This window comes from Telmatherina bonti (assembly GCF_933228915.1).
Source record: "Telmatherina bonti genome assembly, chromosome: 6".
Taxonomy (NCBI): Eukaryota; Metazoa; Chordata; class Actinopteri; order Atheriniformes; family Telmatherinidae; genus Telmatherina; species Telmatherina bonti.
This window is the reverse complement of record NC_136624.1, coordinates 23,321,905-23,349,110: the sequence shown is the minus strand read 5'-3', so window position 1 is coordinate 23,349,110 and position 27,206 is coordinate 23,321,905. Positions and strand designations below refer to the sequence as shown.

At 39.5% G+C, this 27,206-nt stretch overlaps 1 protein-coding gene across 1 annotated transcript; it reads right to left on the bottom strand.

The window, feature by feature from the left end:
* Positions 1-11,313: 11,313 nt before the first annotated feature.
* apcdd1l (adenomatosis polyposis coli down-regulated 1-like) lies at positions 11,314-26,981 on the bottom strand. The gene is made up of 4 exons (XM_079242954.1): positions 26,847-26,981; positions 16,509-16,701; positions 13,761-14,280; positions 11,314-12,487 (listed from the first exon to the last, which is right to left on the bottom strand). The coding sequence occupies exons 1-4, from the start codon at positions 26,923-26,925 to the stop codon at positions 11,726-11,728; spliced, it is 1,554 nt and encodes a 517-aa protein (XP_079099080.1). The 5' UTR covers positions 26,926-26,981; the 3' UTR covers positions 11,314-11,725.
* Between the last annotated feature and the right edge of the window lie 225 nt (positions 26,982-27,206).

Below are 27,206 nucleotides of genomic sequence, written 5' to 3'. Positions count from 1 at the left end.
AGACTACATTTTGTAATACACAGGAGACAATAAACCTTTTTTAATCTATTTATCCTGTCTTGCTTGGCCTGCTGAGGTGCTCTGACCAGGGGTGTCCTTATAGGGGAAGCTTAAGGGGGACACAGCCCCTCTTCCCCTTTTTGTACGTGCTACATGAAGCACAGTGGGGAAACATAGTTGCTTTACTGAATGCAGTTTTATGTCGGACTAAAGTTTTGGAGGCAAAACAGCAAAGGTAAAACAGATGATGTATGTGATGCTGTTTTTCAACGTGATGCATAAATTCAGCCTTCTTTTGACTCAAGTTGAGTGAATCTTGGTCATAACGACATTAAAATGGTATGTCTGGAATGCTGTTTGTTTCCATGCTGCTGGGTGGACACGAGGGTCCAATATTTTTGTTTAGGTCATGTTTTCGCCGGTGTTTGTCTGTTAGCAACATTACTCAAAGTTATGGATAGATTTTGATATTTTGGGGGTCTCACAAGGAACAAATGATTACAATTTGGTGGAGATCCAGAAGAGATCCTGGATTTTGGATCATGTTGAAGTTATGTTGGGTGTTAATCACATTATGCTTGGGGTGGTCTGCGCTCTCCGAGTGCTTTTCTAGTTCATTATAATATGGTTTTTTTTTTTTTTTTTTTTTTTTTTTAAATTTTTATAAAGTAGGTGATGGATCTTTTAAGTGAAAAATGTTATATAGGCTGCCACACATTTTGCTGCTCCTTACCTATAACAGGAGTTCTTGGTCATTTTTCCTTCTTGTTGCTCTGATAGATGAGGTGATCCTTTTCTAAAGGCAGCAAAAGAAATTGTGGGTTGGAATGTGGTGCTAGGTCTGTTCAGTAGTTGGTTAAGTATATGAGAATGAGGTCATGACAGAAAGGAGCCCATTTTCTGTTTGGCATGACATCAAGCAGGAAAGTGCAGTTGCTGCTCTACATTACAGCTCCATGGGTAAAAGCACGGCACTTTGTTGTGCAGCAGGACATTTTTCTTAATAGAAACTCATTTGTTTGAACTAAACCAGCTAGCTTATGGTCAATGTTATCTTTTATGATGCAGCTGCAGCTCATATAACTCAGAGAAATAATGGGATTTACTTGATGGAGCCTGAAACCTTGAAGGAGATGGAGAAATGGAACATACCCACACTACTGCAATGATGTCACCTGTGATGTCTGTATCAACTGTACATGTAGGATTTTATGAGAACGATGAAGATGGAGGGGAAAAAAATACCTTTTTTTTTTTTTTTTTTTCCTTATTAAAATCAAATCCGTCAAAGCAGCACTGTCCTTCCTGTACTAGAGAATTTGCCAGACTAACCCACCAACTGTTTGTGGAAGGAAACTTGGTTAAGGTTAAAGGAAACTTACTAGTTCTTTTTTTTTTTTTTTTTTTTTTTTTTTTTTTTTTTTAAATTGAAAACAAAAGCAAGATATCCGTTTTATCCTTTCTGGATGCATGTCAAATGATTTGGTCTTGTATTGTTCCAGTTGAGGGGAAAAAAATATAGAAAGCAAACGGATGTTTTCGTGTTTTTTTATTTTTATTTTTTGTTTTTTTTAAATAAATTTTATTAAACTTACAAGCTCATCAAAATCAATTGGATCTTTGTGAACTGTCCAACTGGCCCTTAATGGTATTTAAGTTAGGTTTTTTTTTTTTTTTTTTTTTTTTTCCCAAATATGTTTCTTGTGTGAAAAATATCATTTCCACACTAGTTGTTTTCAAGTGAGAATTTTAGGCTTTTCCCCAGGGTTTTTGTTCACAATGGACATTCAAGAAATTCATTCAAGATTCTTCTGCGACATCTTTCATGATTTATCAAGTTAATTATCAACCTTTTATACTGACTGCGAACCTTCTTTCTAGTGATTGCACCTCCAAGGACTACAAGTGTAGCTTTTTTTTTTTTTTTTGTGTATATGCTCCTTTTCTGTGCGATTGTGCACAACATAGTACAGAATGTGTACGGCTCAGAATGACCATCACAAAACTGGCAATTTCCCAAAACGATCCATGTGGCTGCGGTTGGATTAACTTGAGTTACAGATTTATCCAGCTTCAGTTGTTTAATTACAGTCCACATATTGTTTATTGGATAAACAGCAATCACCCCTTTTCTGTTTTTTGTTCAGTTCCCTTTCTTTTTTTCATCTTCTTGAGTTGGCTTTTGTATTGGAGTTGAATGAGTGGTGTGGAGGCTGTGGGGGTACAGACCTATATTCTCCATCCAAGCCTGAAGGATGACCTCATGGGGCCAGCAGCTGCCATCACCATACTTGCAGGACTTAATAGGAACAATATGCAGCCTCTGGAGCACTTTCTTTTTCCTTCTTTCATTTTAGTGTCAGCTCTCGACATTCATGTACAAAGTTGCATTTTTATACATTTTCACTTTTCTCAAACTGCTTTTACGCTTTATCCCCCTCAGTGACCCATTTCAGAAAAAGTCTTCAAAGAAAGTCATGCATCTTTATTCATGTATTACCAGTTACTCAGGTGACTGCTTGGGTGACAAGCCTGGAGTAGCCTTGTGTGTCTTTTTGGCTCATTGATTTTGCTTTTGGCCCACAAAGACAATGTTTCAGTTCTCTTGTAATTATGTTCAGCTGCAGTGATTCTTTTAAAATACTATGACCAGCCTCTCTTGCACAAAGTGCCAGACACACAATGTAGACACAAGCTGGTCCACACAGTGGGGTACTGGGAAAAGAAGAGGAAAAAAAGACTAAAAGTCTTTAAAAAAAAAAAAACAAAAAAAAAACCCAACCTATGTGTTTTAGTCAAAACAGTAATAGTTTTATTCATTCATTAACCGAATAATGTAAACATTTTGCAAGATTTATTAGTCAATTCTAAAAAATGTGATCTAATTAGAGTCTGTCATCTGGTTAATATGAAAGAAATATAATCAGATTCTAGGTCAGATCTAGCTGGATTTTACTTAGAGCATTATGGGATATTGTCTTTTTCCCAGAGTTCCCCTTGTTTTTGACCACTGACAGGATGTTCTAGTAAATTAATTTTTCTATACAGCTTATTCCAATTTAGGTTCACAGGGATGCTTGAACTGATCAAGCGGCAGGTCACACCCTGGACAGATCGCCAGTCCATCACAGCTCAAGTAAATAAAATTTTCACAATAGATGACTATAAATGAAAGTTTTATTAAAGCAAGTGTCATACTTTTATAAACTGAGTTTGCCTTTATACACAGAAGTTGAGTCCTATCAGTATTTACACCAAGTATCTGGAATATGCTGCATGATCCTTCATCATCTTCTCACTGTCCTCTCGGCTCATTTGCTGTCAGAGCAATTGCAGTCTGTGTTCTTGGCTGTTTTTTTTTTTTTTTTTTTTTACTTCAGATAATAGTTGCACTGGAATGTCTGTAGAGTAATGTGCAAGCCATATGACAGCTATTTATCAAATAGCAATGCACTCACTCACAGTCTGGGCTTTGAATCAGACCATGGGGCAATCAATTTCAGCTACTGCTCATCCCAGTTTTCTGTTCCTTTCTTTTAAAAAAAAGCATTGGGATACAGTTCAAGTAAACTTTCAATTTCATTCTTTCCACCATGATTGGTATACTACTTCAGTCAAAAATAATATATTTCAGCAGCTAATGATCAGATTAGCAGTGTATCTATTCGGATTCTGGTCTTTAGAAGATACAACTTCTGTCTCTGATCACAAATTCTAACATCTGGACACATTTCCATGATTTAAAAAAAAACAAAAAACAACAAAACCCCGTATATCCATATTTCTGAGGAGCATTTGTAAGTTAAATCTGCAACCCCTTCATGTCCACTACTTTGGCTTATGACCGGTAAACAATCGGCCACAGCCCACACAACCAGTTCCCTCTTGGAGCTTGACAAATACTGATGTTTAGTACATAGCCCACTGTGTGGGTTTTAAAAACAGCCCTTTTGGATGTCCAGGGCCTCCAGATCTGGTCATGTGACAATTGTGGGACTTGTCATCATGCCAAAGTGAGAAATTTCTCCAAAGCTTAGTGCAATAAAATATTTTTACTGTGTATTTAAACTCCTAACCATGAAAGAAGGAAACATAATTTAAAAAAATCTTTTTCTTTAATAAGGAGTTTGGCTCCAAGTCTGGATTATTTTTGTTTAAATTGTCCTCCTTCTTGCTGAGCATATGTCAGTTCTCCCTTGTCTCAGTTTGTGGGCAGGTGTGGCCACGGCTCTAACTCTCGCCAGCAGGGTTGTTCAGCTGTTCTTCATCATGTCATCAAATTGCCACTATATCTTCCCCCGTCCAATCATTACTTGTTGCCATATTGTTGTACTTATCAGTGGAGGAACTGCTAGCCCTTTATGTATCATTGCTTTTTTTTTTAATCACCATTGGCTCACAGAACAGGCCATCCATTGACTACAAGGTTGGTGGTTTGTATCCTGCTCCTCCAGTCATCTGTTGTAACAATTAGTTATGTTGATATAATGATTTATTACCACCTCTCACCATAAAAAAAGATATTAATGCACGTTTATTGTATTTCATGTTGAAGGAACTTGGGTTGTAGCAAAAAGTTGTTACTATTTCTCAGACTGAAAGATCTGGACCTCAGGTGGTAAACTAACTGTTTCAGGTCTATTATGTTGACATCAGGATGCACTGAGTGAAAAGGCAACAAAGCAGGCTTACAGAACACAACTCTACATACATGCTTCTACTTCTCACACAGCCATAATTTGTATTGACCAGCCACCCCACACTTCACATATTGCGCACAAGGCAAAGCCAACAGCAACTTGGACTTGGCTAACAATGGGTGATTAAATAAGACTTAAGAACATTCTCCAGTTACATCCTGATGCATAGTGATGGTGGAGAATGTTCTGTCTTTATGGTGTTGGGCTTGACATTGACTTTCGACACTGGTGATCATCAAATCATGCTCCAAAGGACTGAGTAGGTTTATCAGGACTCATTTTAGAATAGTTTTAATCACTTTCTGAGGCTTCTGCAAAATCTGGGCCCTCCTCCTAATCTCCTACTTATGGTGTCCCACAAGGATCTAATTTGGGGCCTGTATGGCTTCTTTTGAATATGCTCTCTCATCAGTGTAGTTCAAGCTCTTTTATTGACATTTTCTATCACGGTATGTATGATATTCAGTTGTATATTTATTTTAAACCCCATGATGTCTTTAAGGGTCAAGTCTTGCTCATGTGCTTGGCCATTGCTAGTAACTGATAGCTGTACATTTTTTTCAGCTTAACGATGAGAAAACTGAAGTCCCAGTCTTTATCCCTGATAGATTTCTGCTTAAAGATAGTAGAGTCTCTCAACCCACTTGTCTCGTATCTTGAACCTTCAGATCGGAACCTGGTGTGGTTTTTGGACTGATTCATCAATTTTTTGATGCAACTTATTCCTATTCAGGGTTGTTTGGGAGCTGGAGCTTATCCCAGCAATTTGCAAGCAACAGGCAAGGTTCACCCTGGACAGGTCACAAGTTAACCAAAGAGCCAACACAGACAGAAATAAAAACTTGCGTCTGGGAAGAATTTAGAGTGACCAATTAACCTAACATGCATGTCTTTAGACGGTGGGAGGAAACTGTTGTACCTGGAGACAACCTATGTATACACCAAGTGAACATGCATACTCCAAACAAAAAGACCAGTATACAAACTCTTTCTCTGCCAAAGTTTGAACCAGTGACCTTCTTGCTGATATGGCTTCAGTGCTTTCTCGATGCTGATGTTAAATCTTCATTTGGTAATTTCTGTTTTTAGAATTTTGAAATATCACAAAGCTGGGCCATATTATGTTTTGCAATGAATTGGAAACAATCCAACAGACTTTTATTAATTACACTGAGATTTCAGCAATTTGTTGTTAACTTGTCTGAGTAAAAACTTCTGGATCATCATTAAGTTGCACAGAACACTGCAAAAAGGCCCTTAACAGAAAGTATTGTCATGCCACCATCCATCCAGAGATAATCCCTCTGGCGTGTCCTGGGTCTCTCCGGGGTCTCCTCCTAGAGGGACATGCCCTCACCAGGGAGGCGTCCAGGAGGCACCTTGACCAGATGCCCGAACCACCTCAACTGGCTCCTCTCGATGGGGAGGAGAAGCGGCTATACTCCAAGCCCCTCCCGGATGACCGAGCTCCTCACCCTATCACTAAGGGAGAGCCCGGCCACCCTGTGGAGGAAACTCATTTCTGCCGCCTGTATACAAGATCTTGTTCTTTCAGTCACGACCCACAGATCATGACCATAGGTGAGGGTAGGAACGTAGATCGACTGATAAATCGAGAGCTTTGCTTTCTGGCTCAGCGCCTTCTTCACCACGACAGACCGGCGCAGAGTCCGCATTACTGTAGACGCCGCACTGATCCGTCTGTCGATTTCACGTACCATCCTTCCCTCACTCATGAACAAGATGCTGAGATATTTAAACTTCTCCACTTGAGGCAGGACCTCACACCTGACCCAGAGAGGGCAATCCACCCTATTCTGGCTGAGGACCATGGTCTCAGATTTGGAGGTGCTGATTCTCATCCCAGCCGCTTCACACTCGGCTGCAAATTGCTCAAGCGAGCGCTGGAGATCACGGCCAGATGAAGCCAACAGGACCACGTCACCCGCAAAAAGCAAAGACCCAATCCTGAGGCCACCATGCCAGATCCCCTCAACACCCCGGCTGAGCCTAGAAATTCTGTCCATATAAGTTATGAACAGAATCGGTGAGAAAGGGCAGCCTTGGCGGAGTCCAACCCTCACTGGAAACAAATACGACTTACTACCGGCAATACGGAATAGTCATGCCACCCTGTTGCTAATTCAGCTGCAGTGGCTCCTCATCCACTACTATGTATATTTAGAAACGTTGGTTTTAAGAATATAGAGCATCACATAGCCAAGCACCAGCATAAATCAGGGAACTGTTACCATATATCCCCAGCAGGTCCCTGACGTCATGAGATCAGGGTCCGCCTGTCATGCAGCAATCACGGTTAAAGGCTGTGGTGACAGAGCCTTTGCAATAGTCATGCCTTCCCTCTGGAGCTTCTCTCCTCTGAGCCTGAGGTCTGTGAACTCAGTGATTTCTTTTAAAAAAACAGCTAAAAACACATTTTGTTTGTTTTTTTCTTAGCTTTTCTTGTTATGTTTTTTATTTTCTTCTTTCTTGCATTTCTTTCTGAAGCAAGTTGTGATTTTTATCTCGATAGGTGCTATATAGGGAAAATAAAATGCTACTTATACCTTTTGAGAGCAGCACGTCTTTTACCTCAGTTAGCTTGTAATGAGCGATGAAAACGTCCAGCTGTAATCTTTGTTGGGGGTTTTTGTCATGCTGTTAATGTTTGTTTTCTTACACTGATTTTATTTATTTTAAAAAATTTGTGCAGTAGTGTGGCATCTCTGTGTGAGCACTCAGGTCATGACTCACTGAAGTCCTAAGCTTCCAAGGTTACTGAATGCACTTTGCATTTAAATTTAGGTTTGCATAGTTGCTCTAAGTTATACCACAGATTTCAAACAAGACACTCCCTGCAGAAGAGAGTGTAGTTTGCCAACTTCTTCATTGTTTTAAAATCAGTACAAGAACAAAAGAAAAACAATAACTATAATCTAAATCCATGGCTGGGACTTATTAAGTACGATATGTCTTATGTTTTTGACCAAAGTCTGTCACATTCATTTCATTAAGACCATGGAAAACTGTCAGTTTTTGAAAAAGCATCACGCTGTCCCCATCAACAAAACACATTTAATGTATTGGGAAGTTATCCAGTGGCTGAGTGAAGTAAATCAAATGAAATAGAGAATAAAAAAAGGAAATTTAAAACATATTCAAAGCTTATTAAAAACACTAGTGGAATACCCAGTGTGAGCAGCTAAAATATAAAAATTTCAGAAAAATGCTATAAATTATATTGTGTATCATAATGACACCTGTCAATAGTCAGGAAATATTTGGAAAAGGTTATTTTTTAAGTTGATGTTTCAAGTAGCAAAAATAGGCACATATTACAGCATACATACAGCATTACTCTGTCAGAGAACAGGCCGCTGGGCATGACAAATGCAGAGATTTCACGAGCCCGCTCAGTCAGGGGAACCTGCCAGTAACCCTTGAAAAGATCAAGTTTACTGATGAACTTGGCAGACCCCACCTGATCAATGCAATCATCCATCCGTAGCAAAGGAAACAAATCAGGTTTGGTGACGCTGTCTTTTTTTCCTATAATCCGTGCAAAACCTTGGGGTGTTATCAGGTTTAGGCACCAACAAGCACGGTGAAGCCCAACTAGACATTGAATGCTCTGCGATCCCGTTCTGTATCATATTCTCCACTTCAGTGTCTAAAAGGCTATGTTTTACCGGTTTCACTCTCTAAAACCGTTGGCGAATCGGCTCCTCATCACCCACATCTATGTCATGTTCAATCATATTCATGCAGGATGGAACATCACCAATTATCTCAGGATAAGCCCTCAGCAGCTCAGCCAACAACAAGTCGCGAACCTGATACAATTTCAACAGGTTCACGTAACAATTTATGACGTTTCTGCTGTTCGGGTGTGGCAATAAGATAATTGTTATCCGACAGCTGGCGTACAACTGTATAAGGGCCAGAAAACCTTGCCTGAAATGGCGAAGTAACCACAGGAAGTAAGGCTAAGACCTGGTCACCGGGATGAAACGCACGCAGTTCTGCATTTCATAACGCCGCTTCATTTTACCCTGTGCAGCAGCCAGATTGTCTTTGGCCATCTGCACATATGCAAATAGCCTCTGACGGAACCCATTGACGTAATCAGTTACAGTCTGAGGAGGTTCAGACTCCTGCAAGTAAGCGGTCCTCTAACAGTATGTCCAAAAACCAAATTGTTAGGGCTGAATCCAGTGCTTTCCTGCACAACCTCCCTCGCAGCAAGCAGCATCCAAGGCAACCCTTCTACCCAATCAGCCTTCATCTGCACACAAAATGAGCGCAGCAAGGACTTAAGCGTCTGGTGGAAATGGCTCTGCGCATGAAAGGCAGTGATATGCTGAACACGCAAAAGCTTTAACACCTGAGAGAACAAACGGGAGGAAAAATTAGACCCTTGGTCACTATGAATGACCCTGAGTATTCTGAAAATTTAAATAAATTGAGTCAGCACACGCACCGCAGACTTGGCAGTAAGCAAACGCAGGAGATATGCATCAGGATACCGAGTGCATTGACATGTAACTGTCAATAAATACATGGCTCCAGAAGTCGAACGAGACAAGGGACCTACACAGTCAACAAGCAAATATTCGAACGGCTGACTCACAGCCGGAATGGGACACAGAGGAGCCACTTTAACCTGTTGATTAGGCTTACCGGTCAACTGGCAGGTATGACACGTTTTAATATAGTCTGAAATATCCTTCATCATGTGAGACTCGCATGACTAACTGACAGAATAACAGAGGAACAACAACCTGATAAACCGGATCCCCAACACAACGGTCACTCTGAGGAACCCATTTCCTCCATAAAACACCATACTGAACTAAATATGCCTGGGCGTAATCCTTGGCAGCCGCCGCAGACACAGCAGACTGGAAGAAAGGTTGTAGTGCCAGATCAGCCTTCTGTTCCCTAACCAGATCATCACGAGTCAGAGAACCAAGGCCCTCAGGCAGACTAAACACAGGTGAGACCAAATCATCCATAACAGGTTCTGAATGCACAGCACGCACCACATCCATAGACCGTGTCTATGATGTGGAACTCAAGGACAAGGTGTTGCAGGTTTCCCTCTCTGGGAAACCTTTGCTGTAAATGTTGTTTTATGGCTTTTATGAGGACGTTACTTTGACCAGTGCCCCTTTCCAAAAACATGGTCCAGACACAGTTCTTTATAGCAGAGAATTTTTATTTAATATATATATATATATATATATATATATATATATATATATATTATAGTATTTATTTAGTATTTATAATTTTATGTATGTATAACATGACAATGTGTCCTGTCAAACTGCATGTACTTTTCAGGAAGGGTTTTGACAAATGTGGCCCATGGTTCAAATTCCCCACACCTCAATCGGATTGAACGTCTGTGAGACGTGTAGGTACACAAGTGTTGTGTGTAGTGACAGGACACAGGTGTTTTGTTTGTCATTAATTGGTATGTATGTTTATAATTCCCATAAGGGCCTTTTACAGGGGATTGTGGCTGTGACTCTGGCTGTGGAGTGTGTGCAAGAAATGTGGACTCCAGTGACTGATTATTGATTGCAGTTAGGAATGATTAGGATCAGCATATTCCAGCAGCTTATTGCTAGAGTTGGAAGTTGAGGGGATATAAGGAGAGTGGAAACAGCTGCCAGGAGAGCAATGGGAAGTGGCGAAGCAGAGCAGAACCGGGAAGGAGAGCAGCGAGAGACGGGAAGAGCCACAGCAACACAGGGCACTTGTGGGAAATGCTTGTTCCCAAGGGGTTGAAGGGGGCGGGACAATTGGCAGTCGAGTTTGATATCACAATCTAATTTTTTAGAATAGGTCTAAAATTATTAGGCAGTGTTTTTTATCCTGTCTTTCCACAGTTGACTTCATATTTTTATTTCTATTTTTGTGTTATATTATTAACATTTATTAACATTTGATTAATTGTCTGCAAACTGGGTATAAAGGGAGCTTTAATTAATATAGTAAAAAATGCTGCTGGGAAACGTCTCCCTACTTACCCTTAAATTTTGGCATAGTCTTGAGCCGAGGGTAATCTCAAACTGGGTCTGGTTGAGTCCCAGCTATCAATAGGTGCTGGGCCCCCCACCTAACATGACACAAGCACAACATGCTCATTGTGCCAACTGACTCCATTTAAAGAATCTGCTGCATGCATCTTGGAGCCCAATACCACTATTTCATGGGGATATCCTGCTTATTATCACTGTGAAATCATGTTTGAGAGATCAGTTAAACACAAGATATTATGAAAAGCCATTTTAATAGACACAGAAAATATTAGACAACATAAGTAACTAACACGGTTGACAAAAAAGTATCATTATATAAAAACATACAATATAAATGATAGAAATAAATATTCTTTAGATTTTTTTTTACCTTGACTGCTAACAGAGAAGCAATAATGGACAAAAATTTAAAGAGCTTAAAAAAATATTTCACACCACAGTGGCAAGAGAGCAGGAACCATGGCAGCTGTTTACATTTTCTCTCCGACTTCTTGTCTTTTTAGCATGTTGATAGTAAAATAATCTGTGCGAAGCGCACTAACTATGTTGTATTTCATTGAAAAGTCTGCTGACATGGTCATGGCTTATTATATAGTGAGAATATAACTTATCCAAATTTAAATACTATTATATCGCAGTGTAATATCACAAGAGAACAACTGTTGCTCATATACGATGAAGTTATGAAGTAAAAACATTTGTTTCAATGCCATCCAAACATCACATGAATGGAATAGAGAAACTTGATGGCACTTGTATAATATGATGTTGATATACAGATTTGTTTACATAAAAAAAGAACTGTAGTGAGTCATTGCAGTAAACCCACAGGTATCAACTGTTCGGCTTTCCTGAAAGTCTGTTAATTCATCTCAACTATCTCGCATGCGGTTGTCTTCATGTGAAGGGCAGCTGCCAGAAAACAACCATCACCGACTTCAGCTGTGTAGCAGGTTGGATTTATGCACCATGTCTTTAACAAAAACCAAGCCAGCTGAGCAGTGCACATCCAAACACCAGGAAGACCAGCTGTGTCAGCCTCTCTGTTCCACTGGCTAACTGTATTTGCTTGCTGTTAAAACTTGAAGGGGACGACTGAGGCTCTCCCCCATTGCAAAGCACCATGGGGGCCTGAAAAGAGGTGGGACGTCTTTGTGGCCTGTCAGGACTGGACCCATCGGTTGGCCGCTCTCCATTGAAGAAAAGTGGGTGTTTCCTGTGATCCAACTCCATCTTAAAGAGCTCATACTCCTTGTGTGGCAGCTTGATACCGAACACAGTACACCCATTTGTGGGAGTCAAGTCCTGCTCCACCCCAACCTTCCAGCGTCCAGCTTTGCCACACTTTCCTGGTCTTGTACTGTTTAGCAACTTGGCTGTGGGCTTGTCCAAAGCTGTTACTCTCACCTGGGTTACTTTGAAGACAAACTCAGAAGCTCCTGATAGTTTGGCAGAGGGGTTTCCCTCAGCGTAATGGCCAAGTGCTCTCAGGATGAAAGTGGGCTGTGAGCAGGCAGGGTCAGAATAGTGTGTGTAGATGCCTTCCCAAGCATGCTGGCTAGGATCGAAGGTGAAATCTCTTGTGAGGAAGAGAACGGTGGGACGAGTTTCACAGCGCTGGCTTACCCAGCGGCCAGCCAGAGACAGAGGAACTGCAGGATTGTGGAGCAAGATGGGGGGCCGTTGCTCTGAGGAGCGGAACACCAAAGCACACACAGGGCAAGGGTGGATGTGATGCTACAAAATAAGATGAACAGAGTTTTAGGGTTGTATAGCTGATCTGATAAAGAAAAGAAAACAAACCTTCTGACCCCATCATATATTTTTTTTAACCTGTACTATGCAATACACCTAGTTTTACATCAGAAAAATAAAGTGCAGCAGTGCTTCACCTTTAACAATGTTAAGAAAAATCAGTTCCCATTTTCCCTCAGTTAATGGATTGAGTTGTTAATTCTGACCTCTCATCTTGTTCCACCTTTCATAAAAAAAATCTCCATCCATCCATTCATCTTCTGCCTCTTATCTGGGGTCGGGTCGCGGGGGCAGCAGCCTAAGCAGGGAAGCTTAGACTTCCCTTTCTTCAGCCACATTTGCCAACTCTGCGGGGGGGATCCTGAGGTGTTCCCAGGCCAGCTGAGAGATATAATCCCTCCAGCATGTCCTGGGTCTCCCCTGGAGTCTCCTCCCAGAGAAACGTGCCTCGAACACCTCACCAGGGAGGCGTCCAGGAGGCATCATAAAAAAATCAGATTTTTTTTTTTAACTATGTGAGTCATATCAAATCTTGCATGTATTTTCTTGGCGTATTGCATTTGTGACAGCCCATTAAATCCCTAAGCGTAATTTGGTTCATTCATTGTGCCATGTTTTAAAGAGGAGAAAAACACTTCCTGCCCCTTAACTGGATTTTGTGTCTTCCATGACACGTGAAAGCAAACCAGCAATATGCTAGATGTATTTCACTTTTAAAACCCTGATTTCAGAAGAGTTGACACACTGTAAAACATAAAAAGATAGATTGTAATGCTATGTACAGATATAACAATACTGAAGCGTTTAGTTTGAATTTGATGCCAGAAACATCTTTTAGAGCAATCAGAATACTTCTCTGTTTCCAGATTTGATGTCCTTTCATTTTCAATATTCAAATGAATACAGAGGTTCAATGATTAGGAAATGATTGAATCAGTGTCTGTCCCACCTTTACTCAGTGTCTCAAATCTTTTGCAAACAGGGTTGTAAATATGATCAAAATGCACTACTTCTGCTTTTACCTTTTCATACAATTTTATGTCACCTGGGTGGATTATATATTTTTCAAATGTTTTTTCCTCTTTTGTAAGAGGAATCAAATATGTGGAGCATTTTCTACTTTTTAAAAATGTTTGAAGTGCTTCTAAACAAGACGCTAAAACCCATGCAGCAACTGAGCAATGACAGAGCAAATATTGCACAACACCAATAAATCATAAACACTCTTCTGATAATCAAATCACTGAAGTCTTACCAAGGCACTCTGCAGTGGCTGCTGGTACCCTGTAGGTATGTGATGAATTCTCTGGGTCCAGTCTGTGTGAATATCCCCCAAGAAAAGCTCCCGAACCTTTCCTCCATGGCTGTGATGCTGCGTTTCCACTCGTACCAGACCCAGTTCCATCATAGAGAAACCCAGAGCTGACAGACATCCCCTTCCTGCCCGTGTGTTGTATAGTTCATACAGCTTCCCTGGCACAACTCTCCCCAGGCTCAGGTCTACACAAGCTGGAGGAAGCCTGGAGACAAGTCTCTGCTTTGCTGCTGTGGTGTGAACCACAATGTCCACCTTGTTGAGATGGTGTTCAGCCTCAGTGCCCCCATGTATGATCCATGAAGCCTGGCGCAGACGAATCTTCCCCCTGATCACCAGGGAGTAGGTGGGATCTTCACAGCCACTATCTGAGTAATAATGCTGCAGGGCATGGAAGTGACGACTGGTATGGAATGTATAAGAACGGATAAGAAACTCCGGGCCTGGCCGAACTTCACACCTGAACAGAAGAAGTGCAATAAACAAACTTTTCATTGCAGAGTAGATTTGAGTTCAGGGTACTTAACCTCTATGAAGCTGGTGTTAAAAGGAAGCTGAGCCATGTGAAACTGCTACAGAGCTGTAAGAATCAGGATATGTGTTACACTTTCAAAAGCCTTTTCCCTTGGAATGCAGCAGAAAATGTAAATGATTATCTCCTGCTAAAATAAAATCACAGAACTTTCAGTGAAAATCAGAGGAAAGCAGCCCGATTCAGCTCGTACAGTTTAGGAAAGTATGGTCTTAGGAGGAACTGTGCAAACAAAGAAGTTAAAAATAAATTAACCTGGGGAGTTTAAGAGATTTTTAAGGGAGGGATTGACCAAGTAAATAACCATTGGCCGATACCGTTGATCAGCACCTGTATAAATCATCAGTCAGGAGAATGAAGGGATGACCAGCCCCCAGGTTCACTCGAGAAATACTTCAAAGATCCAGCAAGAAATAACCCCCAAGATAATATGTCATAGGAAGAAAGAACACTATAAAACTCCCTTCATCTTCATAGAAACTACAAGGGCGTCATGACTGATTTCAAACAAAGAAAGAGTCATAAGAGGGCATATTAGTAAGTAAGACTCATATAGGATATTCTTTTTCTTTGTTAATCTTTGGCTACAGTAGGCGGCTGAAACTTTTGCACCATAGTATGTCTTATAACTTACTTTCTTCAAAGTACTTTACAGATCACAGCTCAACAGCAATCAACTCGAAACTCAGTGCATCACCATAATTAGAGGTTCCTGGGATCAAACTGACCATCTTTTGACTGAGGACCAATCTTCTCCCCCCTGAGCCACAGACATATTTTCACATCTTTATTTCACTGTGTTGCAGATGGGTGCATTTAAAGACTAAGAGGAGTACTTACACTGAATATCAGAAACCAAAACAACTAGCTAAAAGAAACAAAACTGGTCTACTGAGTTTAAGAGTCTGTGGTAAGTCAGTGTGGGTTTGCAGCTACAACTGAAATGATAAATGCTTATTTATCATTTTGTTAATGCTATTTTGGTACCATATTCAGTTGTGTCTGCTTTTTATAATAATAATAATAATAATAATAATAATAATAATAATAAAATTATAGGAAACTAAATAATAAATAGTATTGATATATTTTAGAGGGGCAGGATAAAATAAGTTTGTACTTCCTCACACTTCTTTTTCTATGTGTAACTAGAAAAATCAGTTGTTTGCAGCTACAACTGAAATGATAAATGCTTATTTATCATTTTGTTAATGTTATTTTGGTACCATATTCAGTTGTGTCTGCTTTTTATAATAATAATAATAATATAATAATAATAACAACAATAATACAACAACAATAATAATAATAATAATAATAATAATAATAATAAAATTATAGGAAACTAAATAATAGATATATTTTAGAGGGGCAGGATAAAATAAGTTTGTATTTCCTCACGCTTCTTTTTCTATGTGTAACTAGAATAGTATCATTTTGAGTTTATTTATCATGTTCCATCCATCCATCCATTTTCTAAACCGCTTAATCCAATTCAGGGTCGCGGGGAAGCTGGAGCCTATCCCAGCTGGCTTTGGGCGACAGGCAGGGTACACCCTGGACAGCTCGCCAGTCCATCGCAGGGCCACACAGAGAGACGAACAACCACTCATGCTCACACTCATTCCTAGGGCAATTTAGAGTAACCAATTAACCTAACATGCATGTCTTTGGATGGTGGGAGGAAGCCGGAGTACCCGGAGAGAACCCACGCAGACACGGGGAGAACATGCAAACTCCACACAGAAAGGCCACTGACCAAACCCCTCACCAGCCAAGGATTGAACCAGTGACCTTCTAGCTGTGAGGCCACAGTGCTAACCACTATTTATCATGTTGTTTTTTTTTTTTTTTTTTGTTATTTATGTCTGGTAAAATGTCCAAACATCAGGTTTACTTCTCATTAAATACAAAGGCAATTTTAATTAATACACTGCATGAAAATGACAATGAGATGCTGTTTGTATGATTGAAAATACTACATATTATCATGTACATGAGTGCATTTAGGCTTTCAACAAATATTATGCTTGTCTCTGTTGTTGTGATGGAGAATTTATTTCTTCCAAAACTAATGACATATTTTAGTGTTTTAATGAAGACTGCAGTCTGACATGCAGCTGTGAGGCCGCTGTTGCTGCCACATGAAAGTGTACCTTGTTGACACCCATGTGCCATCCAGCATTGGGGGAATGTCGGTGGTCATTTTCACTCTGTCCTGTAGGTGGTGATACTGACAGTGAGGCTCCCATTCCAGGCTCCCACTGACATTGGAGGAGAAAGTGAAGGGATCCATGGGACCTTCCAATAGTTTACTCCCAGCACTCACACCACCGACCACAAATATTGCTGCAAGGGAGAAGACAGTTAGAAAACAACAGTTTTCAGACATAAAGGTTGATTTTAAGAGCAAGCAGCTCATTCTTTTCCTCCTTTAAATGACAAGAACGCCCTGTACTGTGGGATCAGTCAGTCCTCTCTCGCACGGCTGCAGCTGGTGCAGAACGCTGCAGCGCGTCTTTTAACTGGATCTCGAAAGTCTGACCATGTTTTACCAATTTTGTCTTCCCTTCACTGGCTCCCTGTCCGTTACAGAATTGATTTTAAGATTCTTTTATTTGTTTTTAAATGCCTGAACGGTCTGGCCCCTCGCTACCTGTCAGACCTGCTGGTGAAGTATTCCCCTACACGCTCTCTGAGGTCCACAGATCAACTTCTGCTTGTGGTTCCTAAGACGAAGCGTAAACTGAGAGGTGACCGAGCTTTTTCTGTTATTGGTCCCAAGTTGTGGAATAAGCTGCCCCTGTACATTAGACAGGCTGAATCGCTTCTTGTTTTTAAGTCTTGTCTGAAGACTCATTTTTTCTCTTTGGCGTTTTACTAATTTAAAGGGTTGTTTTACTATTAACAATGTGCTGATGCCCCAATTATGATGTAAATATGTATGTTTTATTGTTTCTTCTGTACAGCACTTTGGTCAACTTTGTTGTTTTTAACGGTGCTTTATAAATAAACTGGATTGGATTGAAGAACAGTTAAATATTCCCATTTTCATCCAGTTACAGCTGCATAAATGCTGGATGAGTTTCATGTGGTTCAGGGTTTTCACTGAGTTACATTTTCCATGTAAAGAGTGTCAAGTTGAGGCTAAAAAAACCCATCCAGCTTTGACTCAGGATGTCGGCCTCAGTGCACTGGATTTTGGCCTGTCACTTGAAACACCATGCTGGTGTAACTCACAGCTCTTGTTTTTTGGGTTTGGAGGTGTGTGTGATGAGGTGCATGAATACATTTCCAGCAATGATATTACACCTTATGGGTCGGTGACAACAGCTGGCCAAATGAGCCAAGCACATCTGCTGATAATATGATTTATCATAAAAAAAAAAAGAAAAAAGAAAAAAAACACTCATAATGATTAATGTTCTTTCTAGTCTTTTCTCAAAACAGTGACAGTTAATTCAACGGAAAGCCTTTTTAAAAAAAAAAAAACTCTGTAAAAGTTATTCATCTGGCATGTGCACATCTGCAGTCTGTGATTAATCGTAATTTTTTTCTGAAGAAATTTGTGTGCTGTTGACACGATACAGTTTGGCGTTCCATTGTGGTGTCAGCCAGGACAAAGGCACAGCCTTTTCCTGATTGTACCCTCATGGTTGCAACATGAGGAAACCCACTGGGTCCGTCGGAGCAATGTGTGCATTTCTGTACAGCTTGAATTTCCTCCCTAAAGATAAATGTAAAAAAATGCAAAGAAGTTGAATTTGCAATCATGTCTCCTTTTCTTTTTCTTCCGTTTCACTTAATTTTATGCAATGGTTAATCATCATTTTATATTGTTGATATAAAGATCCCAGCTGTATGCTCGTAGATTAAAAAAATAAATAAAAGTCAGCCTTCTTGTGAATCCCACCCCGGTACTTCTGCATCAGGTCAGTCTATCCAGTTTGTTTCCCTCTATTTTCCTTCACCTTGTCTCTTTAGTTCCCCTTTTTCTTAATTTCTTGTTTCATGGGTTTTACCCCAAACCCCATTTCTCTCATTTAACATTCAATGTGCATTAGAGCGTCACCTGTACAGCCACTGGTTGAGCTGGGGGGGCATGCCACAGACTGTTTTGCTCTCCTATGGTTGAGCACATGAAGCTGAAATCAAGTGGAAATTTCTGAGTGGAAAGTGTGTGCTGCTGAATTTTCTGCAAAATGCTCCAAAATGGAGGCTGACTGATCAGTATTTATTAACCTTGTTAATGTCAAATGAAGGATATTTTTTGTTCCTTTCACTCTTGGAATGCGCCCCACATGCTGACCACAACCGCAGACATGTGTGCGGCTCAGCCAGTTCCCAGCACTTTCCCACCTGATCTGCACACACACACACACACACACACACACACACACACACACACACACACACACACACACACACACACACACACACACACACACACAGAATGGGTTGTTCACAGACCACAGAGTCAGATTTTAGCTCAAAGCACATTTCTCCTCCTTCCAGAAGACTGTCAATTTGTTGATACTTTGTTAATACTTCTTATTATTCTTTGTTAATACTTCTGTCAATTTGTTAATACTTCTTTTTGCCATCATGGGCATCAAAACACATTTGCAATTTCCCTCATGTGGAGATGTGTTTGTTTTGCCTGTTGCTGCATGTTGCAGCAACAGGCAAGAGAGCCCAGTCAGCTGGACCCAGATGCACTCTCTCTGGAGAACTCACATCAGAAATACTAATCAGGATTAAATAATCTTAATGCCTAGTGTAAGTCATCCAATCAGTCTGTTTTGTGTTATCCAGCCTTTATAGCTGCATACAACATGTTCTCTAATGCACACACAAACATACACACACACACACCCACACAGGGCACGATGAATGGACCCAGAGGGAAGAGTCAAAGTGTGTGATGTGGAGACATTTATGTTTCTGCATTTGAGTTTCTGCTTTTGCCAAAGCATTTCTATACGCTGTTTCTTGAGGTCACTTGTCATCCAGTTCCTTTCCCTTGGATGTTTTGCCAGATGGCCATATGGTTGCATTTACTTAGAGAGTTCTCATAAAAGCAGAGCTTAGTAAAAAAAAAAAAAAAATTGCTCATCATGAGGTTTTAAGTATTCTTCTACATAAGAGTCTATTGCAACCACAACTGAGGTGATGGTGTAATACATACAGTATGATAATATCCAACCCCCATCTCCATTTGGAGGCGACAGGAGACTATTTCACTATTTATTAATTCACTTCCTACACAGGCAGTCAAATATCATTAGCTTTACCCCTCAGTGGTTACCAATGATTTATTTTTCCGCCATGGGCCTTAAAACTTCCCACTCATGCAGAGTGCACCTCCCTGTCTGAATATACTGTACTATGCATCTTTCAAAAAGCAGATCTAATCTTTTTCCAACCAGCGAAAGTCACTGCAAGATGGAGATGTAATGGTTGCATTTGGGTTTTATGATAGATTGGATGCTTTTTCAGGATTCAGGTTTGTCAGATAAAAGGTTATGGAATATTTTGTGTTGTAATGATGAATTTATCAAACATGTTCGCCCTTCATGCAACAATTAATGAGACATTTGCAGTCAGAGTTACTGCAACCTTTTAGTGTCATAAAGCTTCATGAATAACAAACCACACATCATTGCAAAAGCAAACTTAAAAATGTGCTGTTGAAAGAAATAAGTTATTGTCAGAAAAGTAACTGCAAACTTTCACATATATTTTTCCTTATGCATTTATATTACTAGATATAACTTTGTAGATAACAAAAACTACGAAACTAACATTATTTCTATGGTAAAGACCTTTAAAGGTCAGGTCAGGGAATCAGACTTAGTGTGTGCAATGTGTCTTTTTTGTGGATTTCTACCAATAGGAATTCTCCCCCTGTAATGCAGCTTTTTATCAATAACACCCCTAGGATACAGAAAAACCACAAAGGGCTATAAACGTGGATAAATGCTTACATTAGAAGATGGAATAATCTGAAATGTCAAATTAGTCTCATTTAGGCCACAAAACCCACCCATGACACCAGTTAACATAAATACACCATAACAAGGGCTTGAGCATTTTTGAAAGAAAGCAAAATATCTTAACTGTTCCCTGAACTACTTAAAAAAAAATTAAAAAATGAACAAACTGGATATTTAGTGGCCTGAATTCTAAACCAGAAAGGTTGAGTTTTTTTTTTTTTATTGTCTTTTCTCTTTTATCTGTCTTTGCTAATAAGTGAGGTATTATGAAATGTACAATAAATAAATAGATAAGTAAATAAAAAACTAAATAAATAAATAACATGCTTTTAGGATCTTTTTCATATAAAAAATAATTACTGTTGCAGATTAAAGACATGTTCAATATTGTGCAATATTTTTCATTGTTTATTTAAAAATCTGTCTGAGAAATTTATGGCAAAGTTTTCATTAATATTATAATACTCAGTTACAGCAGAAGTGTACATTGAGTTAACGTTTGACATTTGATGAAAGGTTATTTGTAGAAACCAAGGCTCAGAGTTTAATTGATTAGTCCTTTTTTTAAATTTTATTTTATGTAGTTCATGAATTTCACAGTTTTTTTTCCCCTTATTTCTGTTTTATTGATTAATTTCAAACATGTTAAAATCATATTCTTCATGTAATGTATTGTTTATCATATGATATAAAATGTATTTATTGATATAAAAACATTTTCTATCAATCTCAATTAGATTTAGTTTTAGCTTTCAAAATGTTAGCAGATATGGCAGCGAAGCCAATGCAGCAGAAAAAGTGAAAAATAAAATAAATGAAATTTGGAAAGATTGCAGGAGACTTTTTTTTTTTTTTTTTTTTACATTCTAATGTTTCTTTAAAATCTTTTTTTCATCTGTATATTTCGCTTTGAAATGTTAGTGTCTTGGGGACATATTTTTGCTGATAATCGTGATTTGAATGGTTAGAATAAAAAATAGTAAACTTGTTGGTTTCAAACTGTAGTTCTGAAGTATGATTGAGGCAATTTTCTATGTAGACTTTTTACTGGTTTAACTAGTTCTTTTTTTGGAGCAAAATCTGACAAAGTTTTTGAAATGAAAGATTTTGATGTATTTTCTTGTCTACCACTACAGTAAAATAGGTTTGTCATGTTCATATGGGCATTTTAGGATGAAACAAATCAGCTCATATGACTAACTAAAGGATCATTTGATGTTTTAAGTACACTAACTACATTTATGCCACATTTATCGATTTTGCATGCACTTCCACACATTATTCTGATGTTTTACTTTAAGCATCAATCCTTTCCACAAACACCATCACATACTGAGAAATGAGCTGATGACACTTCGAAGTCAGAAGGTCTTAAATCAGGACTCAGTAACTCCGGTCCTTGACGGGAAACTTTCCGGCATGGTCTGAATGTCTCCCTGCTACAACATACTGGATTCTAATGAAACAAATTACTAACAGCTGGTCAAAATCTGTACTGGCCTGTAAATCATCGCCCATTTGAGTGAGAAACATCTAAAACCTGCAAGACTCAATGACCTGGGTTGCTGATCCCAGGTCATAGAAAATCTCAAGGCTCAAATTGAATCATACCCCTTCTCACTGATGCTCATGAAGACCGGGGTAACTGATTAATAGTGAGGTCAGACTCACTGGGTGGACTGGAAGCAGTTCTTTACTTTATATTTTCTCCTGTGCTGTAGTCAGCGTCAGACCTGAACATCAACACGGTGCCAGTGAGAGACAACAGCGATTTCCAGATGACCTCCTGCAGTTAGACAGTTCTTCCACCAGGGGTCAATGCATTAGTCTTTAAGCTGTGTGTGGTCTGAAAGCCAGTCTGCCATCACCACACCAACACTGCAGCTGCCACTGGCCTACGCTTCGTCTGACTAATGACTAGCAAAAGTAATCTACCTGTCGTTGAGCAAAATCTTTGTTTGCTGAGTTTCCACTCTCTCTCTCACACACTCACACTTACACACATTCATGTCTGCACATTAAAGAAAAAACAGAAACAGCAACAAAAAAGCAAAACAAAAAACAAACGAACACACTAGATACACTGATTTACTGTATATACTGTAAAAAGGTGTACTATTCATAAAAGATCTCCGGAGTGCCCTGTGTTTGTTTGTTTACATGTGTAAATGCGGTTTAGTCGCCTGAGCTCGCCTCTCACGTCTCGCCTACAGTCACAACACAGTTTTATGTTCATCTGTCTTGTGAAAACAGAATCCAGGCACTTTTCATCAAGGGCCCACCGGGAATCAAGAACTTGACATGGAACTCTACCTCATGTCTTCTTCGTTAGAAAGAGGTGCCTCTATTCACCTCAAAGTTGTTTTTTATAATGATTATTTAAATAAAGAAGAAAGGAAATGTATTTGCCTGTGAGAAAAAGTTGGAGAGAAGCTGAAGGAATTGCAAAGCACAACCATTCCCTCCATTTTCCAGTATTTTAACAAGCCAAAATTTGTCCCCTCTTTTTCACACCCTTGTGTATTTTTTTCTCCGGGGTGTTACCCCAGCATCCCATGTGATCCCTTTCTTGTCTTTTTTTTTTTTTTTTTACCTCCATACAACAGCACAAAATCTTTCAAACTGTCCTTGGAGGGCCTGTACCCTCCCAGCCCTTCCTCTTCTTCTTGTGATTATGATTCGCCTCCCCTGATGAAAAAGCTACGATATTTACTCCTCATTTACCCTGGATGGATGTCAGATTCCTACCGTCTCTTTGGTGTCTGTCAGTGGTTGATGAGGTGAATGAATTTAGTCAGAGGGATAAGGGGTGTTTTTAGGGAGGGCTGAGACATTTTCATGCACTGGAATGACAAGATTAGTGAGGTGCATTTCTCAGCAGAAGTATTAAATACTACAGATGTTCAGAGATCCCCCTTAGTCCACTTTTAGTTGAGTGCTGCTCATTGTTCACGGTTCCCAGTTGCTTTTGTAAGTTCTCAGAGCAGCTGAGCTGTCCTCCAGACTGAAAGTGTTCTATAAGTCAATAACTTCAAACCTTTTAGGCTTATGACACCTTGCAGATCCTTTCTGCAGATATGTATAAGCTGGACTTTGAAATGCACCATTGCAAATGGACAAACAATTGTATGACTAAATAAGTCTTATTTTTCCACTTAGTAAGGGTAACTTTTCACAAACAGATGGTCATGGTCTTTATACCACAGTCTGACCACAAAATATCTCCAAATAATGACTGATCTCATCTTTTGTTCTTCTGTTTGACAGCAAAGAACAAACCAGTCTAAAAGCTGAATTAATTTGTAAAACTCATCAATAATTTCACGTTATGTTGTAGAAGAGATCAACAAATACATCACTTGATACTTTTGCTGATATGTAGGATACGTTATTGCTACTAGCTTTATAGGAAATACTAAACATAGGTAAACTTGCTCGTTTCTGAAAGCAGTTGGTCTAATGGTAAATGGTACAAGGCGTGAAATGTTTTCATTTTTACAAACAATTGGACATGTTTTTGGAAATGTTTTGGACAACTTATTGTATAGGTCAGGAATATTTATCGATATTTTTAGTAAATAGGTCTTGACTAATATAATAAACAAGGAAAATGTGATTTCTTAATATGCTATATAATGTAAAATCTTATAAAGAACCTCATAATAGAAAAACTGATGAATAATACTGTATTAATTGGTCTCCTGAATAAGAGTTAGAAACATTAGTTGGTGTGAAAGTCATGACAGTAAGGCTGCAAAAGTATTTGACAAAAATTCTCCCGTGACAGTTTCTTATCAACCAGCAACAAAAGCTGCAGGAATGACAGCAGTAGAATAAGTTCTGTGATCTTTAACTTGTAGATGTGGGTTCAAGACCACCATGGGATTTTTTTTTTTTTTTTGGCTTTATCTTAATTTGCTCAAAGATCCCTTTCAGTCACCAGAACAACATATAAAAAGTTAGGAAAACTGGTTGTGTTTGAGTTTGTGACAAAGTGTGAATGAGGTTTTTCTTTTTAGTTTAAAAACACAATTTGTAGAAACATAAAATAGGAATGCTTTTTCAATAGACTGGACTCTTCAGAAGAGTTTTTACATATGACAATGGCACTGAAACCAAATAAACACATCCCATGTTTTAGATGTGCTTTGGAGGTTGAAAACTATTGCTTTTTACAAGCGGAGACAACATTCTGACAGTGTGCCTGCAGTTTCAACCCCTGAGCCTGAACTGGGTGTTTTTTCCCTCTAACTGCCCTCATATGCAGAGATTTCATTAATGAACTTGGTGCATATAAGCGACACTGTCTGTACTTACTGTTTAACCTACAGTTCTTTGTCTTACAAAATATTCCTCACAGTGCTCTCTCGCATGCTATTTATAATGATGAACACTTGAAGTAAGATATATATAATCACTGAAATATAAATGCAATATCATAGTAAAAGTAAGATACAGAAAATTCTCAGTGATGTCAGTGAACTGAGAAGTGAGATCAATGTGCAAGGTAAATTTGACTAAGAAAAGTCTTTCTTAGAGCAGCAGCCTCCATTCCCTCCACCCTTGTCGCCACAGTCAGGCGAAGGTCAGGATGATTTAAAGAACATGAGGTCCGTTGTGTTATTCTAACCCTGGGCCCCCACTCACCTTCTTTCATTCTACTTTGAACCCAGCATCTGATTGTGGCCCTCTAGACCAGTATTATCACTCTGTCCCAGGGCAGCACAAGGACAACTACTGTTGTCTTTTCATCAAAGTGTAAGCTGTTTAATCCAGAGGCCTCGTTTATTTAGACAAGAGATCTGCAGGGTTTGCCCAGTGGATGCTCCTGCCAGTTCCACTGCGGTTAGCAAGCTCTGGCTCCGACTTACAAAGACACAACACACAGATTTTGTCCTGAATAAAAGGGGCTGCCTCCTCAAGCAAATTTATCTTCTCATTTCATCATTTTCCCATCTGTTTTTGTTGTAATTCCAATGCAACACATTCGAGTTTTAGACAACGTAGAGGATCTTTACTTTTAAACACACCTGACATTTAGCATTGTTGTGTCTCCTCTCGGTGGACAGATGAAGCGGGCTAGATGCAGATAGCAGATGAGAAAAGTTGATGGTCCACTGATGTTTTGGAACTGAAGTTGTATCAGATCACCTTCATGTAAAAGCTAGATTTAAAGATAGCTCAGAAGTTTTAATTTTTGCTCAAAACTGGAGCAAGATGACACTTCATTCATAGTTTGATTTTAGAAAAGATGATAATGGGCTGCGTCCCCAGTTTAGCTCTACATTAGAGAAATTCTTTTCTCAAAGACTAAAAATACCAAACAGTTAATTTAACCTATTTAATGTATTAAAAAAAAACACTGAATAAAAAGGGAAGAACCTCAATAAGAAAAAAATAGTTTGAGAAGTATATCTAAATATAGAAACAATTTTTATTCTGTATGACCGAAGCAGCGTTTTCTGGACAGAAATGAACATACACATGTCAAAACGAATTTAGGCCCTTCTGCTCCGATGTCATTGACCCATTAAATTAATATAATTTCTGCTCCGTTTCAACTGTCTGTTTAGACCTAGTGACTCAACCTCGCCTGTCTCCTTAGTTAAACTCGAGTGGTGAAGAAGAAAACGGTTCACACACACCAGTCTACTGCTGAAGTAGTAAGGGATGGAGGGAGCAGAGGGGCACCCAGCTGCCAGATGACGATCCAAGTTGGACAGATCCATCCTCCTGCCACCCATCCCCCTAACCTTTCTTGATGGTCTGTGCTTCCACGATCGAGGCTATGGTGTTGGACGATCAGCTCTGTGTGGCACCCCGAGGCTGACTCAGTAATGGCTGTCTCCTGTTATTCTAACCATTAACATAATGGCAACATTAGTTCCAGGGCCACGCTTTCCTGCTCCTAGGGAACTATTGTTTAAAGGCACCAGCCAGAGCCCTTTTCGCAAGGCTCCTCCTGCGCCCATGAATCTGACTAAGCTTTGAAGACACACACAGGAGGAGTGGGGAAACACAGACTCCCTATTCATAAGTCTGATGTCAGAATTGATTTGTTTTTATTTATTAATGTTTGAGTCACATGTTGAATTTTGTGAGTTGTTTGAATGGAGACAAATTACATGATGACTTCCTTATAACTATAATTTTGTCTGTAATAATCTTTTCCTTTTAGTCACTCGCTGCCTTTTTGTCAATCTGCCATGTGTTCTCTGCAAGCTGCAAAAGTCCACAAGTGTTCAGCTATGTTTTTACATGAGAATGTGTTGATCTATATTTTCATTGCAGTAAATCTCTGCTTCAAGGAAATCTGCTACAGTCTTTTTAGGATCAGACTGTGAAAGTTAGACACACACACGCTGCTGTAACTTATTGTGTAATGGGGATTTACTTCAAATGGAAGACTCATAATTGACTCTTAGGTTTAGGACTCTTCAACACTTTTCATTAAAATTTGCACCAGTTCACTGGGGAGAAGCCAGCGCCTGGACTCACCTTGCCATAGCAAGCAGAATCCTCTCAACAGGTGACTGAAACATCCGTTTGACATGTCTCCTGCTTCCAGACGCTTCATTCAAAGAAACTGCTCTTAAGCCAACGTTTGATCAGTGGGAAATCCAAATCACAGAGGCTCCTGTCAACAAGAGATGATCATGTAGGGCAGCAGCATGACAAGCGCTCATGAATAAAAGGGTTCAGTAATCCCTCAGAAGAAAGTCTCCACTCCAGCCAGCTTTACTTTGTCCTCTCTTCTACCTTCAAGTTTCAGTTTCCATAATTTCCTCAGCTGAAATCACTCTTTCATGCAGCTTCTCCACTCTGTGCTTTCCTCAAGCTGACAAGACAGAGAGTAAA